At 46.5% G+C, this 19,062-nt stretch overlaps 1 protein-coding gene across 2 annotated transcripts; it reads right to left on the bottom strand.

Annotated features, from left to right (window-relative positions):
* Nucleotides 1–4,409: 4,409 nt before the first annotated feature.
* On the bottom strand, nucleotides 4,410–19,030 carry LOC133116945 (Na(+)/H(+) exchange regulatory cofactor NHE-RF3-like). Of its 2 annotated transcripts, XM_061226976.1 has the most exons (9): nucleotides 18,964–19,030; nucleotides 13,650–13,852; nucleotides 12,287–12,515; nucleotides 10,863–10,999; nucleotides 9,658–9,853; nucleotides 8,987–9,183; nucleotides 7,817–8,044; nucleotides 4,847–5,554; nucleotides 4,410–4,495 (listed from the first exon to the last, which is right to left on the bottom strand). In XM_061226976.1, exons 2-9 carry the CDS (start codon nucleotides 13,848–13,850, stop codon nucleotides 4,439–4,441), a joined length of 1,953 nt encoding a protein of 650 aa, XP_061082960.1. In that variant the 5' UTR covers nucleotides 13,851–13,852; nucleotides 18,964–19,030; the 3' UTR covers nucleotides 4,410–4,438. The 2 variants fall into 2 exon arrangements, with proteins under 2 accessions (XP_061082960.1, XP_061082959.1); XM_061226975.1 differs by lacking the exon at nucleotides 18,964–19,030 and having other exon boundaries at nucleotides 13,650–14,158.
* Nucleotides 19,031–19,062: the final 32 nt, after the last annotated feature.

Below are 19,062 nucleotides of genomic sequence, written 5' to 3'. Positions count from 1 at the left end.
ACAACACCCAGTCACTAACTAAAAAAAAAAACAACAAAAAAAACGAACCAAGTAGGCAACAGAGGCACTATCAACGTTATGAGTCCAGTTATTGCCTGCAGCATATAGTATCAGAACTATTGGTAAAACCCGACAAAACCTACCTAAAGTTCCTCGAAGTTAGCTGTCAAACTGATGCAGACAGCTAGCAGCTAACACACACACTCACACACACACACGCACACACACACACACACTCACACACACACACACACTCACGCACACGCACACACACGCACATACTCGCACACACACGCACACACTCGCACACACACATACACACACACACACACACACACACACGTGACAGAAGGCACGCTCCTCCTCTTTCCCCTACAAGGTGCTGGGCCGCCGCAGTAGCGTTTGGCTCGTTGGGAGAAGGAAACGCGAGGCGTTATCACATCCTGCAGGGGTCCCTGGCTGCGTGACCTTACACAACCTCCGATCCTGGCAGACAGGAAGTGCCCTGGTCCTCACGAGGTATCGGGTCCTGGCACACGGGACGTGCCCTGGTCCTCACGAGGTATCGGGTCCTGGCATACAGGAAGTGCCCTGCGTGCCCCCCACAGCCCAGGCTTTTCCCGGGGAGGGACAGCACTCCTCTCGGCTGAAGCCCAGCGTTGGCGTTCGCTGCCCGGCTCCGTCCTCTGGTTCCCGCCATCTGTGCCACAGATGACATGGCTGCCCGTTCTGTCCTCTGCAGAGGTGAGCTGTCGAAGGACAAGCCTTTCAATAGAAAAGTAATCACACATTAACGAACACTTATTTGCATTCAATATATGGTGAGCTCCGGAATATACAGTGAGCTCCATTTTAGGTCAAAGAGTTCACGTGTGGATAAAATGCAGATGTTCAACTTTTTATTTAAGAGTACTTTTTTATATAAATTTTGGTTTCACCATGTAGAAATGAGAGCACTTTTTATACCGGTTCACTTGTCTTCATTGATGATTTTGATGATGATTGCTGATAGCAGCAGAATGAATTCTGAAGTATACAGAAGCCTCTGCCCAAGTTCAACCAAACACCTCAAAAGCTCATTGCACAACACTTCATCCTACAGCAAGACGATGATTCAAAACATACTGCAACAACGGTGTTTTTCAAAGCCAGAAGCTGGAGAAATTCTTAACTGGTCAAGTCATTGATCCGATCTGAATCCAACTGAACATGAGAACTTTAAAGAGAAAACTTGAAGAAATTAGAACAGGCAGGAGCTGACGATGGCTGGTAGATCACTGGAGAAGACACCCGGCACCTGGTGTTGGATCACAGACTTCAAGCAGGCACTGTATGCAAAGAATATGCAACAAAGTACAAAACACGACTACTTTCTTTGACATAATATTAATGTCCCAAACTTTATGGTGCCCTGAACTTTGGGTGGGGGATATGTATTAAAAGTGCTGTAATTTCTACATGGTGAAACCAAATGAGCCAAATCAAGAAAAGATACGCATTTGTCCCAAAGAATGGCAGAGCTCATTGTACACATACACACACTGCAGTCCCTCTGTAGTTTCACTTCTGGACCTCAAGGGCATTAACAACACATTTGCCTGTGGTAGCAGTGCGGGGTGTGTGTGTATGTGTGTGTGTGTATATGTGTGTGTGTGTGTGTGTGTGTGTGTGTGTGTGTGTTCCTGTTCCTTTCTTCCAGATAATGCCTCTCTTCTGTTCGTAGTCCACGTGCGGAGAGATGAGACGGCAGCCCTGGGCAGCAGGGTACCCGCACCATGCCCCAGCCGTGTCCTGGGCACCGCACCCGGGGAAGCACAGCTGTGCCACTGGATATGCGACCGATTTAGCTCCCGCTGACACCTGCGCTGACGGGAAGAGCACAGGTCAGACGGCGGACGGGGTCGCCTTCCTGCACACCCAGCTCGGGGCTGAAGGGCTAGGCGCGTGTGCTACAGCTGGAAATGGAAAGCATTTCACAATACAGGCCAGATGTCACTATTAAAGGTGAGGTTCCCCGTTTATTTTCCCCCGAAAAACAGCTGAACTGTGTGAAAAATGCTCATTGCACTTTTTTTTTTTTTTTGACAAAGCCAGTGGAAGAGTGAATCCCTGAATTTCAGTCGGAAATAAAGCTTGCGGCCTTAGGATAGCAGGTTTGATTCAAACGTGGCACATTGCCATGTTAGCCTTGAGCAAGGTACTTAAGCTGGACGTTCATCCATCTGTTTGGATCGTTCTTAGTCATGTGACAGTTTCCTTGACAACGAGACACTCGGCCGTGTTGGAGGGCAAGCAGTTTAAAATAAACGTAGTAATCCTTGATATTTCAGGTTTTCAGCTATTAGGCTTCGCATATTGTGTACATACATCTTAGACACAGTTCAGCTATCTAATCCAGCTACAAATCACACGGTTTTCCCATGTATACCTCATGCACACATCTTATATATATTCGTGAATGTCCTACTGTATTGTCTTTTAGTCAACATACAACAGGGCTACAGCACCGGAACTTCATTTCCCAGGATCCTCCACGGCCCTGAAGATGTTTTGCATCAAAGAGGTGGATAATGACATGGATGCCCTTCTACCGCAGCACCGGAACCCTCTCTGTGCTGTAGGCTTACAGAGACTTACTATGTACCGTATTAATGCTTTTCATATAAACAGAGTTCAGTCTTTCCCAAACAGCAGCAGGTAGGACATCAATAATACATTTGCAAAATGTGGTAACTGTGCAGAAGATTATTTAGAAATGATTGCATTTTTATTTTAATGGAAGGCATTGAGCAGGTGGTGTTGTATTTAAATGAATGTTGTTCCAGAGGACACATATTACAGGCATGATACAGATTGAGGTGCACAGACAGAGTTTATTATTACGCAAATTAATCTGCTTGCATTAAACAACACTGATCATAGAGTTTGCTCACAGATGACCATACACTGAATATTTTTGTATTATCAGCATCTTGTCAAAAACATAATTTAAGCATACTGACCCAGCCTGTCCTTAAAATGATGTGACCACCAAACCAAGTGTTGGAGTGTAAGTGCAATATATACACAATTTTATTTCAAAGCATGACGCAAGAATGATTTTCGAACTGGGGGTGCTGGTGTGACGATGTTACACATTAGCCTGCTTGAGTATGCAACGTGTACTAGATCATATTGTGTTGCAGCCATTTCTAAACAGCTGGTTAACTATTGCAGTTGTTGCTGAAGCTTAGCATCCTGCTAAAATAATTTTTGGAGGCTTGCTCCGGTGTCTAAAGAAAGACTTACGAAGAGTTAAGTAACATTAGCATGCTTGCTAGCAACATTAGATGACGTTAATGATTGAGCACATTAAAAACCTTGACCAGAATAAAGTGAGATGTTTGTATAGATCAGTGGTCTCCGACCCCGCTCCTGGAGAGCTACTGAGTCTGCTGGTTTTAGTTTTCACCTCAAAACCAGCACCCTGTGGAGAGTTACCTGAGGCGAGTTACCTGTGCAATCAACTGCTCTAAAAACCAGCACCCCCCTGTAGCTCTCCAGGACCAGGGTTGGATATCACTGGCATAGATAATACAGATAGGAAACGTCCAACGAAATATGCATTTTATCTAGCAGGAATAATGCTGCAATGCTATAATTGATATAATCTTGTAAAGATATGAATATTGAATTTGACTTTACAGCAAGAGATGAGTGACTGTCATCAAAGCAGTCCCCTGCTCTGAACCATCCCTCTGTGACCCCCACCCCAAAATTCAGTATTAAAGGCCATGTTACACCCACCATTTTACATCACCCATCGCGACTGAAGAGCGGAGGGTTATTCCATCACCCAGGATACGCTTCTGTCAGCAAAACTATAATGCTGCCTCTCGGTCTAAGATCAGAGTGCAAATCTAGAGGCGTACCCATTACACAATCATCACCGGCTGTTACTTCATTGAAAGGGTGAATCCTGCAAATATGTCACTTATTATAACGAATACTGCAGTAATTTTGCTCCGGGTGGCGTTCGTGGAGGCAGAGTCTGAGATGACGTTATGGAAGAAGAGACAGCGGAGTTAAAGTGCTTGGTTATTTCCACAAATCAAACCGCATCAATCGTCGGGAGGTGGAGGAATGTGCTTATTGTTAATTCATGTGTGATATGTTAACCCCAGTAAAGCCCTCTGAACATGCCCGGTTGTGTATCGAGACACGAACGTCACACAGGCTGATAGATCTTGGGAGAGGTGAAGCGAGAGTCGGGTGAACTGGACGAGTGGAGGGCGAGCCTGCCGTGGGACGTGGGGAACGGTGTGAATTTTCGACGCGTGGCTTTAATCCGCTCTGCTGCAGCGCACAACATGAGTACCAGCGTCCGCTGTGAGTGTGTGGAACAGGGGCGGGGCGGGGCGGGGCGGGGTGGGGCGGGCGGGGCGGGGCTCCCGGACCCTCAGAGCCTCTCGTCTTCACCCGGACCGGACGACGCCACGGAGGACACGGACACTTTCTGTGAGAGAGGGAGAGAGAGAGAGAGAGAGGGAGAGGGAGGGAGAGGGAGAGGGAGAGGGAGGGAGGGAGAGGGGAAGGGAGAGAGAGAGACAAAGAGAGAGAGGGAGAGAGAAAACGAGAGTGTCAAGCCCTAACCCCCTCCCACAGGACAGACCAGTCTCAGGTGCTGGGAAAGGCCAAAGGCCCTGGCAGTGGTTTCCAGTGGGAGGTACTGGGACAGGCCAGAGCAAACAGGGGCGCTCATGTTGAGCCTCAGAGGAGCGCTGTGATATCAGGGGCAGATTTTCATCCTCTGAGCTGGGGACTGTTTTTACTGAACCGCTCCTGTTGGGCCACCAATCATACTCACCCTGACGCCAGGCTCTGATTGGCTGGGTGGGGCGGCCGGACTGTTCACTTCCTCCTCTCGCCCCGCCTCTTCCTGCTGCCCTTCTCCTGCTTCCTCTCCCTGCTCTGCTCCTTTCTCACTCCTCTTCTCCTCCTCTTCTTCTTCTTCCTTCTCCTCCTCTTCCTCTCTTCCCTGTCCTAGTGTGGTGTCGGGGGTCTCAGGTGTGGCAGGGATCTCCGGAGTGTTGGATGTCTCAGGTGTGGCAGGGGGCTCAGGTGTGTTTGATGTCTCAGGTGTGTTTGATGTCTCAGGTGTGTTGGGGGTCTCAGGTGTGGCAGGGGGCTCAGGTGTGTTTGATGTCTCAGGTGTGTTGGGGGTCTCAGGTGTGGTGGGGGGCTCAGGTGTGTTTGATGTCTCATTATTAGGTGTGGCGGATGTCTCAGGTGTGTTGGGGGTCTCAGGTGTGTCGGAGGACTCAGGTGTCCCAGGTGTCTCTGGGGTGTCGGAACTGGCCTGTTCCAGCAGCTGGGTGTTGACCGGAATCTTCCGGGCCTTGAAGAAGTTGTAGGCCTGTTTCTCAGCCACCAGCAGGACGAGGCTGCCCCCGCACCTCCTGATCTTCTCCACCACCTCCTCATGAGTGCAGTCCTCCACGTTCTGCCCGCCCACCTCCACCACCACGTCCCCGTCCCGCAGGCCCGCCTGGTCAGCCACTCCGCCCTTCACCACCTGCAGACGGGAGAAGACGGACACGGGCCTCAGATGACATCACTGTAATGTCACTGTGACAGCCCTGTGACATCACTGTGACATCTCAGTGACATCACTGACACATCACTGTGACGTTGCTGTGACATCACTGTGACATCACTTACATCTCTGTGACATCACTGTGATGTCTCTGTGACATCTCTGTGTTCCAGTTGTTCATACAGGTTTTTTATGAATAAATGAAACAAATAATCTGTTTAATTTAGCTGACGCTTTTTTATCTGAAGGGATTTACAGTTGATTAGACTAAGCAGGAGACAATCCTCCCCTGGAGCGATGCAGGGTTAAGGGCCTTGCTCAAGGGCCCAACGGCTGTGCGGATCTTACTGCGGCTACACCTGGGCTTGAACCACTGACCTCCCTGGTCCCAGTCAAGCTCCTTAACCACTCGGCTACCGGCTACCCATGTTTTCAGAGCAGATGCACGTTCAATCTGAACATTTTCCCTACGTTTTGCCATGGTTTTTGAAGGATATGTTTCCTCCCAATGGTGTGCAACGTCTTACAACAGGCTTTTACGTGTGCACGTACTCCCGTTTGGTGTGTGTGTCGGGGGCGTAGCCTGAATCAATAATCACGCAGGCCCATGCTTTAAAGCAGAGAGAACGCCTTCTCAGACACCATAGAAGCAAACTCTTTCAACCTAAGTCAGTCAGCCCACGGTTGACCAACACGCCACCGTTTCTGTTTAAATAAACATTTTGCTATGTTTCTCAGGGCTGAGCATGACCCAGGTTTTAATATGGAAACCAAAACCGCAGAGAAACACCCACACTCGCATGTGCAGGCCACCACGTCTTTAAACAGGAAACGGAAAGAAATGACTTAAGGTCAGATGCAGTTTCATCATCTATTTATTGCTTTGATAAATTTTATATGAGTATTTGTTTTTACAAATTGAATTGAGAAATATACACATCTGTATGGGAATCTTCGATATGACAAAGTTTACACCAAGATAAAATAAACAATTAAGTAAATAACCCCACATCTCAACCTATGCTGTGTGAAATGCTCTGAAAGTTGAATACAAATTGCTGAACACTCATTATTAATGAATCTCAGTAATGACAGTCATCTCCTGGACTCTTTGGATGTACACCCACATCAGATTTTATTCTGTTTTTTTTATTCTTTTTATTTTTATTCAACTTAATCTTAGGGAAAGAGCACACTGTTTTAAAAAGCATGATCTCGAATGATATTAATTAGCCTAATGTACGCATAATCACACAACAGCTACTGAACAAGACAGAGCAGAACAATGAACACGGACACTTCATCACCACTTTCCTGAATGAAAGCTAAGTCCCTGCAGTCTCAGCCAAACCTCCGCGATTCTCATGTGATACGAATGGATTCATTCAGTAACATTCAAATGTTGAAATACGGTGTTTATCATGACAAGTGCAATGTCTGTGTACACCATAGTACCATAGTTTTACTCCTTTGTGCACTGTATACTGTATATATGTACTGTATACAGGACCATGGTCTAACCCTCCTGAAAAAAAAACTGAAGATATGTTTCGAAACAGCTGGTTGCTGGTTGACCAGTTCAGACCAGCTCCATACTCAACACGGTTTTACCAGCTTTGGCTGTGTTTTTGAAACAATTTCAATCTGGTTATAGCCTTACACCAGGGTATGTACACCATACTCGTACCCCACTTTAGGAAAGTGTACCTCAAAGCAGGGTGTTGACCAAAACATGGAAGGTGTGTTTGAGTGGCAGGGCCACTGTCCATTCAGGGAGGGTTAATGACTGCCTAAAGGCAGCAGGTCATTAGACGATCTAAGTCATGAGAAGATCTCAGCTGGGATGTTGACTCATTGACACCCGACAAGGGCACCCCCCTTCTTACCTTTACATTACATCACATTAATGGCATTTTTAATGGCAATGGGGGCGGCCTGTAGCCTAGTGGTTAAGGTAAATGACTGGGACACGGAAGGTCAGTGGTTCTAATCCAGGTGTAGCCACAATAAGATCCACACAGCCGTTGGGCCCTTGAGCAAGGCCCTTAACCCTGCATTGCTCCAGGGGAGGATTGTCTCCTGCTTAGTCTATTCAACTGTACGTCGCTCTGGATAAGAGCGTCTGCCAAATGCCAATAATGTAAAATGTAATGTAATTTTGCAGACACTCCTATCCAGAGCGACGTACAACATAGTGCAAAGTGCGTACCCATAACCAGGGACGAGTGCGCTGGTCATTACCTCCTTCAGATACTGGCCCGGCGCCCCGTGAATCCCGCTGAGGTGGAAGCCGAACCCGTCGGCAGTCTTCTCCAGCTTGCACAGTTTGGGTTTGTAGTCTTCAGCGATTGGCTGGGCCAAGGCAGGGGGCGGCGTAGGCGCCGGTTCGGGGGTGGGCGTACCCCCCTTGGGCGACGCTGGGGGGGACCCCCTCACCTCCTTCCAGTAGAGGAGGGGAGACACTCCAGCCTGTGAAGTGACACAGAGCCTTTTCAGAACATTAAAGGTACAACAGGTAAGATTTTTGTGTTAAAACATTGTTACAACACCACTGTTCCTATCTTTGAAAAAGGCTCACTGACAGTTTTTCAGCATTTCATATCATCTTCCAGCTTTGTGTTCCATGCCGCATACTGATTCAGGTAAAACACATTTTCGGTGAAAGTATGCATATTTCAGGATCAAACTATTTAACTATTTTTCCAAGCTGTCTGTAAAACTATTTTCCATGCGACATGATGTAAGTATGTTTTTGCATAATTATCGGATGACGTTGCCTAATATTACATTATTGGCATTTGGCAGACGCTCTTATCCAGAGCGACGTACAGTTGATTAGACTAAGCAGGAGACAATCCTCCCCTGGAGCAATGCAGGGTTAAGGGCCTTGCTCAATGGCCCAACAGCTGTGCGGATCTTATTGTGGCTACACCAAGATTAGAACCACCGACCTTGTGTGTCCCAGTCATTTACCTTAACCACTAAGACGTTTATTGGGTCAGCCGACAAGCAATGTAAACAGGTGTGTTTTCAGTTGGTGGAGGAAGCCAGGCAGTGACTCTACTCTGTGATGATGCTGATTATGAAACTGCCAGACAGATTTCAGGCTAACGTGACATAGCCTAACTTCCAAGGAAACCACTACAATGTGCCACCAAAATTAACACCTTTCTTTCAGCAAAAAGCCTGCAAAAGTCCCAACTGGCATCATCAAAAAACAGCATGGGTCATTAGCACAAACAAGAGGGAAATTGGTGATGCAATTTGCCTACAACAATGGAAAAAGCTTGCAACAGCGTCGTAAAGCAGGGAGGAGCTTCCTGTGGTAGCCTTTGTACAAGGCCTTGACTGCAGTTTCACACATTGGCATTAAACCCCTGTAGTGTAGTTGTTGGGGTTCAACCAACGTACCATCTTGTACATGTTGTTGGTCTCCTCGGCGACCACCAGCAGGGAGCAGGACTCCCCGCACTGGCGGATTCGGTCCACGACCTGCTCGTGGCCCAGGGACTCCACTTCCTGCCCGTTCACGGCGACCAGGCGGTCCATGTCCCTCAGCCCCGCCGCCTCGGCTGGGCTGCCTCTGTCGATGTCCTTTATGAAGTGGCCTACGGGAGAGGAGCGTTATAGGCCTCTGTCGCTCTGGTCCTCCGACGTTCACAACCCGGCTGCAAAACACAGCTATGCCAGCTGGACCAGCTCGAGCTGGTCATAAGGAGCTGGGTATGATCTGGTCAACCAGCATGACCACGCTGGTCATAAAGCTGGTCTAGCTGGGTACGAGCTGGTCAACCAGCATAGCCAGGCTGGTCATAAAGCTGGTCTAGCTGGGTACGAGCTGGTCAACCAGCATAGCCAGGCTGGTCATAAAGCTGGTCTAGCTGGGTATGAGCTGGTCAACCAGCTAGTGCTGGTAGCTTTGTTGATCTAACCAAAGTTCCCGGAGATCTTCTGTCTAGTAGGGTTTTGATTTCAATTAAAACCTACAGGACGGTAGATCTCCAGGAACAGGGTTGGGCAGCCCTGGTTTAAATCCTCGAACGACCCTACGCCTTTCGGCCGATGTTAAGGCTCAAACACACCTTCCCTCTCGGGGTCGGCGCGCAGGTAGAAGCCGTAGCCGTCTGAGCCTTTCGCCATGTCGGCGATGCGCGGCTTGTATGGGAGGAGCTTGCAGGTGGCCAGCTCCGCGCACAGTTTCAGCTTCCTGTTCCTGCAGTAGCTGTCCATCTCCTCGTCAGCCACTAGGAACACGACGCTGGCACCCGAGGCCTTCACCTGCCATAGACCGCATCACAGGTGAGCAGCAAAGCCCCACAGGTGAGAAGTGAAGCCCCACAGGTGAGCAGCAAAGCCCCACAGGTGAGAAGTGAAGCCCCATAGTACCCACAAGTGTAACGGAAAGCCAATAGGAGGGGGTCATGGTCCCTATATTTCAGCTTATTAGTCTCCACTTTCATACAAAGATGAGTGGAAATGTTTCTGGAAGTGGAACCACATAATTGGTGGACATTGGTGGGCATGCCATCAGTGAAATGACTGTTTCAAAAGAATCTAATGATCATATGATTTATTCATTTGTTGACTTAAAAAAAATAATCTTGCTATTCAGTGGAAGTCTTTATGGAAGTGAAAGTCATACAGAGAATCACTGGGGAGTTTTTCCCCAGACTGGCTCAGTTGAGCGCTGTTCTTTTCTTCATTTCCCGCGAGAATTCTCCCTGGAATCGGAAAACTCCTTTGTGAAACTCTGTGTGACTTCCACTTCTGCAAAGATTTCTACGTAATAGCAAGATTTATGTTTTTAAAAACTCAACAAATAAAGAAATGAATACAATTGTCTACAGAGAGGGAATCGTATGATGATGAAAAGATTGTTTGAAATTGTTTTAGGTCCACCAATTATGGGGTGAAGCCCACATTCATCCCTATTGAAGGGTTCCATTACATTACATTACATTACATTATTGGCATTTGGCAGACGCTCTTATCCAGAGCGACGTACAACAAAGTGCACACCCATAACCAGGGATAAGTGCTCTGAAAGACCCTAGAGGGAAGTACAATTTCAACTGCTGGTCGAGCTCGACATTAAAGGTGAACTGTTTGTGAATCATGAAAGTATGTTTCAGCGATTCGATCAGTGCCTGGCTTTCCATAAAAATACACCACTGCTGAAAATCTATGGTAAGAACTTGTTGTGGTTTTGTGAAACATACGATGTGTGTGTGTGTGAGTGTGTGTGTGTGTGAGTGTGTGTGTGTGTGTGAGTGTGTGTGTGTGTGACCTTCTCCACGATCTGCTCATGGGTGGTGTCCTCCACGTTTTCACCGTTGACTTCCACGACGCGGTCTTGGGCCTTCACCCCTGCCTTCTCTGCCACACCTCCCGGGGTCAGGTTGATCATGAAAATCCCCTTCTCCCCTAACACCAGACACACAGACACACAGACACATAAAAATACATACAGACACACACACAGACATACATACATACATACATACATACAGACAGACAGACACACAGACACATAGACAGACATACAGACAGACACACAGACAGACATACAGTGCATATTACCACAAATATAATGATAATTATCATCAACGGCAGCCTGTAGCCTAGTGGTACCTGGAAGGTTGGAGGTTCAAGCCCCGATAAGATCAGCGCAGCTGTTGAGCAAACCCCACATTGCTCCCGGGGGGATTGTCCCTTGTTAAGTCTAATCAACTGTCATTTGCTTTGCATAAAAGCATCAGCTAAACAACTGTAATGTAATAATAATAATCATAAAAATTATAATAATATCATCAATACAGGCATACATACTCTATAGCATACTGTAAACGATCACAAAATAAAAACGCTTTTTGCGTTAGACTGTCTGCAAAACTACAGGGCTCAGGTGGAAATTAAATAATGGTAAACTCTTCACTAATGTCAAGTGTAATAAAAAAAAAAAACAGGCAGTTAATGCATAAAACAACTTGTCAGGTCTTGTCGTAAAGACAGATACGCGCGGAAAGATGCAACTTCAGACTTGACCGAGCACGAGATGCTCCTCAGTCTCTTCGATGATAAAGACCCCATACAGGCCGAAGAGCGAAGCCTCGGGTCTGTGAACCAAAATGGCCGCTTTTAAAGACCCACACGCATCAGCGTTCTCTTCCTGGATTTAGTATCCGAAACACCCACAAAATGTCTGCAAAGAGCCGTGATGTAGGTGTTTTAATAAAGTCCCTAATCTCTCCCCCTCTGCCTCCTGCGGTCAGCTCCTGCGGTGTAAACTTGGACAGAGGCGAAAGTGGAGCTTAAGTGGAGAGAATACAACTGTGAATGAGAGGGAGAAGGATCCAGGAGCAAAATAACCAGTAAATAACTAACTAACAACTAATTAATTTTCGAAGATCAACTGGGTGTTCTCAAAAGGGGTCCAAAGGCTTTTGGCTCGGTCTCAAAGCGGCAGTTTACGTGGGCTCAGAGGTTTATCATTTTAGCAATGTCATCCGATAACTATGCACAAATATACATCATGTCACGCGGGAAATCGTTTTACAAACAGCTTGGAAAAATAGTTTTACTCTAAAATATGCATACTTCAACCAACACAAACCGCTGAAAAGTTGATATGATATGAAAATCTTGAAAACACAAGAGGTCTGCCCGTGAGCCTGTGACAGTGGAGCTCAGCGGAACAAACCTGGCGCTCACCGAGAGTGGACTTGAGGGAGAAGCCGTACCCGCTCTTGGCCTTGGCCAGGAAGCAGAGCCTGGGTTTGGGCGTCGACCCGGCCACCCCGTTCATCACAGGCTGCGCCTGGGTGGGGCGGGGCTGGGGGTTGGACAGGTCCACCCCGGCCCCCACGGCCTCTTGGTAGGAGGCCTTGTCCAGGATGTGAAACGTGACAGTGGTCCCGCTGTTCTTCACCATATCCACCACCTAGAACAGGAAATAAACAGGAAGCTCAGGAGGCTACATCCTCCTGGACCATCTATACTGGAACCCAGGAGGGCTCCTTTCCCCTGAACCATACATGCAGGAAGCTAAGATGGCTAATACCTCCTGAATCAGACACAAAGCTTAAGGTCACACATTCTGAAAAAATACTTCTGCAAAGGACGTGCTCACGTTTTCTTGCTCAATTAAAGTTTTAGGAACCTCTGCACTTCTAGCTTCTAGGTCTGAGAAGGAACGGGTTGACATTTCCTGAAAAATGTTGAACCTGGATGAGGCAATGTTCAGACTCTATCTCAGACCAGGCCCTGGGTGCTGTTTACCTGTGAGTGGTCCTTGCTGTTTACCTGTGAGTGCTCCTGGCTGTTTACCTGTGAGTGGTCCTTGCTGTTTACCTGTGAGTGGTCCTTGCTGTTTACCTGTGAGTGCTCCTTGCTGTTTACCTGTGAGTGGTCCTTGCTGTTTACCTGTGAGTGGTCCTTGCTGTTTACCTGTGAGTGGTCCTTGCTGTTTACCTGTGAGTGGTCCTTGCTGTTTACCTGTGAGTGGTCCTTGCTGTTTACCTGTGAGTGGTCCTTGCTGTTTACCTGTGAGTGGTCCTTGCTGTTTACCTGCGAGTGGTCCTTGCTGTTTACCTGCGAGTGGTCCTTGCTGTTTACCTGTGAGTGGTCCTTGCTGTTTACCTGTGAGTGGTCCTTGCAGTTTACCTGTGAGTGGTCCTTGCTGTTTACCTGTGAGTGGTCCTTGCTGTTTACCTGTGAGTGGTCCTTGCTGTTTACCTGTGAGTGGTCCTTGCTGTTTACCTGTGAGTGGTCCTTGCTGTTTACCTGCGAGTGCTCCTTGCTGTTTACCTGCGAGTGCTCCTTGCTGTTTACCTGTGAGTGCTCCTTGCTGTTTACCTGCGAGTGGTCCTTGCTGTTTACCTGTGAGTGCTCCTGGCTGTTTACCTGTGAGTGCTCCTTGCTGTTTACCTGTGAGTGCTCCTTGCTGTTTACCTGTGAGTGAGTGCTCCTTGCTGTTTACCTGTGAGTGCTCCTTGCTGTTTACCTGTGAGTGCTCCTTGCTGTTTACCTGTGAGTGCTCCTTGCTGTTTACCTGTGAGTGCTCCTTGCTGTTTACCTGTGAGTGCTCCTTGCGGTCCACAAACACCCCGTTGACCCTCAGGATGCGGTCCCCGTCTTTAATGCCGGCCAGCTCGGCCGGGCCTCCAGGCTCCAGGTTGCGGATCAGGTGACCCTCCTCGCCGCGCTCCTCCCGCAGGTAGAAGCCGAAGCTCCGCCCCTCGCGCGTGCTCAGGTTAATCACTCTGGGTGTGGCCATTTCTGTCACGTCACCAAAAAACAGCGGTTAAGAAGGCGCATGACTGGGACCCGCAAGGTTGGTGGTTCAATCCCCAGCGCAGCCAGGATAAGATCCGCACAGCTGTTGGGCTCTTGAGCAAGCAATTTTCATATTTATATTGAAAAAATTATTATTATTATTTTTTCCAAAATAGTCCCGCTACAGTCGAATATCTTATATACAGTCTAATATTGCCTCTTTGGCACAAAACAAAAACGTAATATCTGCAGAGGGGGAACTCAGCGCAGTGTCTTTATCACAGAATAAAACCCAATAACAGCAGAGAACATATTCTGTGCTTAATAAAAACACTGTCAGCTGAAGACTTAGTGTCTGCAGTAGGAGGGTCCTGGCTGTGAGGTTATTTTGTGTGTGGGTGGAACAGCTCGAATGTTTCAAATCCTCAGTACCAGATTGCCACAGAGTGGAAACCACAACCATCACAGAGTAATATGTTTGTATCCAAATATTTACATGATAAAAACTAAATGCTAATTCTTTCACTTTCCATTATATTTCTGTGTTTTCTCGAGCTTTGTTTGAATCATACAATGCACAAATGCACAAAACAAACTGAACTGGACTCTCTGTGTTCAGGCAGTCTGTAACTGATTTAGGGCCTGCTGGTCAGTTTTACACCTGCGGAGGAACAATAAATCACAGATAGCCACTATTCCCTGAAAAGAATGTTAAAGGCCATATCTGTTACTATGCACATTCACAGTGTTATCAGAAAGGTTAATCATTCTTTACAGAATGAACACACCTCTGACATTTGACGTATAAATAGTGTTTATCTATATTATCTCTGATAAAGTGTTGTTTCTATTATTGTACAACTACTACTACTACTATTACAACTACTACTACTGCTACTACTGCTACTGCTACTGCTACTACTGATACGACATTTAAATATTTGTGCTGACTGTATTGGTGTACAGTGCCATGAAAAAGTATTTGTCCCCTTCCTGATTTCCTCTATTATCGCATATTTGTCACACTGACTGATTTCAGATCTTCAGACGAAAGGTAATATTTGACAAAGGGAACCTGAGTAAACAATGATTTCTTAAATAATTTCACACCCCTGTGAAAAAATTGCACCCTTCATCTTATAAACTGATTGCACCACCTCTAGCAACAATAATCAGACACTTCCCATACAGGGCGGCCTGTAGCGTAGTGGTTAAGGCACATGACTGGGACAGGCAAGGTTTTGGGTTCGAAGTTCTGCACAGCCGTTGGGCCCTTGAGCAAGGCCCCTAACCTGGCATTGCTCCAGAGGAGGATTGTCTCCTGCTTAGTCTAATCAACTGTATGTCACTCTGGATAAGAGCGTCTGCCAAATGCCAATAATGAAATGTAATTTGATATCAGTCTTTCACATTGTTGAGGAGGAATTTTTGCCCAATTTTCTTTGCATACAGTATATCAGACTGGAAAGGGTTACAAAGCCATTCCTAGGGCACCAAATCACAGTGAGAGGCATTATCACTGGGAACAGTGGCGAATCTTCCCAGGAGTAGCCAGGCTGCCAAAATTCCTCAGAGACAACTCATCCCTGAAGTAAAACTGATCCCAGAGGAATCTGAAGACCTGTAGGCCTCTCTACCCTCAGCTGATGTCAGTGTTCCTGACACTGCGTTCAGAGAGAGACTGGGAAAGGAAAGGATTCGTCAGAGAATAGCAAAGAGGAAACCACTGCTATCCAAGAGAAACATCATGCTCATCTCACAATTACAAAAGAGCACCCAGATGATCCCCAAGCCTTTTGGGAAAATTTTCTTTTGACAGATGAGGCAAAAGTGAAACATTTTGAATGATACTGGTCCCATTATGCCTGGTGTGATACGAGTGTTTGATAACTTTTAGCGTTCAATAAAAATCTCTTTTGTGTTGACTTACGGTCTGTAGCGTAGTGGTTAAGGTAAATGACTGGGACACACAAGGTTGGTGGTTCGATCCCCGGTGTAGCCACAATAAGATCCGCACAGCCGTTGAGGCCTTGAGCAAGGCCCTTAACCCTGCATCACTCCAGGGGAGGATTGTCTCCTGCTTAGTCTAATAAACTGTATGTCACTCTGGATGAGTGCCAAATGCCAATAATGTAATGTAATGGCTTAGGTTAAAGCCATACTGTGGTAAAATGGGGCAGTATAGAAGACGTTCTGCACCTTTTTAGAGGCAACTACCGAATACGATTCTGTAAATATCTCCAATTTGTATCAAACCGAATGGCCTGACCCAGCAGACAATTTCTCAGTTTGTTGCCATGGTAATTATGCTGGCCTTAGGTTTGTCAAATTACCACGCAAATATTTTCAAGAGAAGAAGATCACTTAGCGTTATTGTACATTCAATTTCACCAGCCTCACAAATTCGTAACAGAGTAAAAGTCAATGTTTTTCATTTGGGGAAAAATGACCGTGCGTGATCTACACCATGTACATGCATTCTTGGGATTGTTAATAGTTAACAGTAAAGCCAGCAGAAAGCTATTTTCCAAAGTACACAGTGTAAGGAACACCTGTCCTTTGCCTCTGCAATAAACAGTATGAAGGCCTCAGGCGGTAAAGCACTGCGCTAGTATTGCGCTAATTCGAATGCCAGTGGCTGTAGCATTGTGCTAATTCGAATGCCAGTGGCAGTAGCATTGCGCTAATTCGAATGCCAGTGGCTTTAGCATTGTGCTAATTCTAATGCCAGTGGCTGTAGCATTGTGCTAATTCGAATGCCAGTGGCTGTAGCATTGCGCTAATTTGAATGCCAGTGGCTGTAGCATTGCGCTAATTCGAATGCCAGTGGCTGTAGCATTGTGCTAATATGAGCGTTCAGGCTCAGAATGCCAGACCTGTTAGCCACTGGTTCCTCCGATGGTTAGTTATTCTTTTGATTTGACTGCCAGTCTTAGCCACAGCTAGAATGACAATGTGCTCTGAGACACATTAAAAATATTCAGTATACAACCTCTGAGCCCGTTCCTCTGTTTCCAACCTACTGTAGTTACAGCGATTTTATAACTGCTCCTCGTGGGGGTGGTACTAATGCACATAAATAACAAGAGAAAACAACTGCAAAAAGAGGAAATAAAAGGAAATAAAGTTGATAAACATCCCCTCGTCGTACACAGATGCAGCACGGCTTGGTCCGAACTGCAGAATTCCAGAAATTTGCCTCCATGTCGTTTAGCTGAATAAACCGCACACACTTGTCTCCCTGTAGAGTTTAACTGAATGAACTGCACACACTTGTCTCCATGCAGAGTTTAACTGAATGAACTGCACACACTTGTCTCTCTGTAGAGTTTACCTGAATGAACTGCACACACTTGTCTCCATGCAGAGTTTAACTGAATGAACTGCACACACTTGTCTCTCTGTAGAGTTTATCTGAATGAACTGCACACACTTGTCTCCATGCAGAGTTTAACTGAATGAACTGCACACACTTGTCTCTCTGTAGAGTTTATCTGAATGAACTGCACACACTTGTCTCCATGCAGAGTTTATCTGAATGAACTGCACACACTTGTCTCCATGCAGTTAAACTGAATGAACCGCACACTTGTTTCCCTCTAGAGTTTATCTGAATGAACCGCACACTTGTCTCCCTGTAGAGTTTAACTGAATGAACTGCACACACTTGTCTCCCTGTAGAGTTTAACTGAATGAACTGCACACACTTGTCTCCCTGTCAAGTTTATCTGAATGAACCGCACACTTGTCTCCCTGTCAAGTTTATCTGAATGAACTGCACACACTTGTCTCCCTGTAGTTAAACTGAATGAACCGCACACTTGTTTCCCTCTAGAGTTTATCTGAATGAACCGCACACTTGTCTCCCTGTAGAGTTTAACTGAATGAACTGCACACACTTGTCTCCCTGTAGAGTTCAACTGAATGAACCGCACACTTGTCTCCCTGTCAAGTTTATCTGAATGAACTGCACACACTTGTCTCCCTGTAGTTAAACTGAATGAACCGCACACTTGTTTCCCTCTAGAGTTTATCTGAATGAACCGCACACTTGGCTCCCTGTAGAGTTTATCTGAATGAACTGCACACTTGTAGCCCTGCAGAGTTTATCTGAATGAACTGCACACTTGTCTCTGTGCAACAGCCCACTACAAAACATCAATAAATTACTGTATAACAGCGAATCACTTCGACCACATATCACAGGACTATATCACAGGGCTATATCACAGGACTATATCACAGGACTATATCACAGGGCTATATCACAGGGCTATATCACAGGACTATATCACAGGGCTGTATCACAGGACTATATCACAGGACTATATCACAGGGCTGTATCACAGGGCTATATCACAGGACTATATCACAGGACTATATCACAGGACTATATCACAGGACTATATCACAGGACTATATCACAGGGCTATATCACAGGGCTATATCACAGGACTATATCACAGGACTATATCACAGGACTATATCACAGGACTATATCACAGGACTATATCACAGGGCTATATCACAGGACTATATCACAGGACTATATCACAGAGCTATATCACAGGACTATATCACAGGGCTATATCACAGGGCTATATCACAGGGCTATATCACAGGGCTATATCACAGGACTATATCACAGGACTATATCACAGGGCTATATCACAGGGCTATAGCTGTGATGGCCACTCTGCTAGCACAAGCCTGTAGTCACTGACTCAATAACACTCTCTCGGGTAAAGGTATGGAAAAGTGCCTAAAAAGGTGCAAATGCTTGTCACTGGGGCAGCAACCTATCGGTATATAAAACCTACTCCAAACCGGCAATAAATAATTTATATACATTTCTACAAAAAGTACCTTTTTGATGATAAAAGGTACTTATTGGTACCCAAATAGAACATAATTATACTTTGAGGCTACGACACAGGAATATTTCTCCTCACAAAACTCTAACGTCTCTCCACCGCGCTCTTACTTCTGAGAGGGCAGGGCCTACAGCGGAGAGCCCACGGTCATGTCGTTCGTATTTTTAAAAAAGTCCCCCCGAGACGTTTCTGTTCCCGTGCTAAGCCAGCGCAGCGGGGTCTTGAGGAACGCTCACTCACCTGTCTCCTGTCGGATGGGGTCCTGAGAAAGGGTGTCTTCTCAGACTGCTCTAATCTCTCCTTCCTCCCTCGGGGACTTTGGCAGACCAAAGGTTGACT

Source organism: Conger conger, chromosome 17 (genome assembly GCF_963514075.1).
Source record: "Conger conger chromosome 17, fConCon1.1, whole genome shotgun sequence".
NCBI classification, from domain to species: Eukaryota; Metazoa; Chordata; class Actinopteri; order Anguilliformes; family Congridae; genus Conger; species Conger conger.
Note: the sequence above shows the minus strand (reverse complement) of the source record. Positions and strands in the feature narration are given on the sequence as shown.

What these genes read in the sequence shown, in the direction of transcription:
- LOC133116945 (XM_061226976.1), bottom strand. Translation starts at nt 13,850, where the DNA reads ATGGCCACACCCAGAGTGATTAACCTGAGCACGCGCGAGGGGCGGAGC. An exon ending in CGGGCCAGTATCTGAAGGAG is followed by an intron (nt 5,555 to 7,816) that starts GTAATGACCAGC and finishes TCCCGTCTGCAG; the next exon opens with GTGGTGAAGGGCGGAGTGGC. An exon ending in AATCAGAGCCTGGCGTCAGG is followed by an intron (nt 4,496 to 4,846) that starts GTGAGTATGATT and finishes CCTCTCTCACAG; the next exon opens with AAAGTGTCCGTGTCCTCCGT.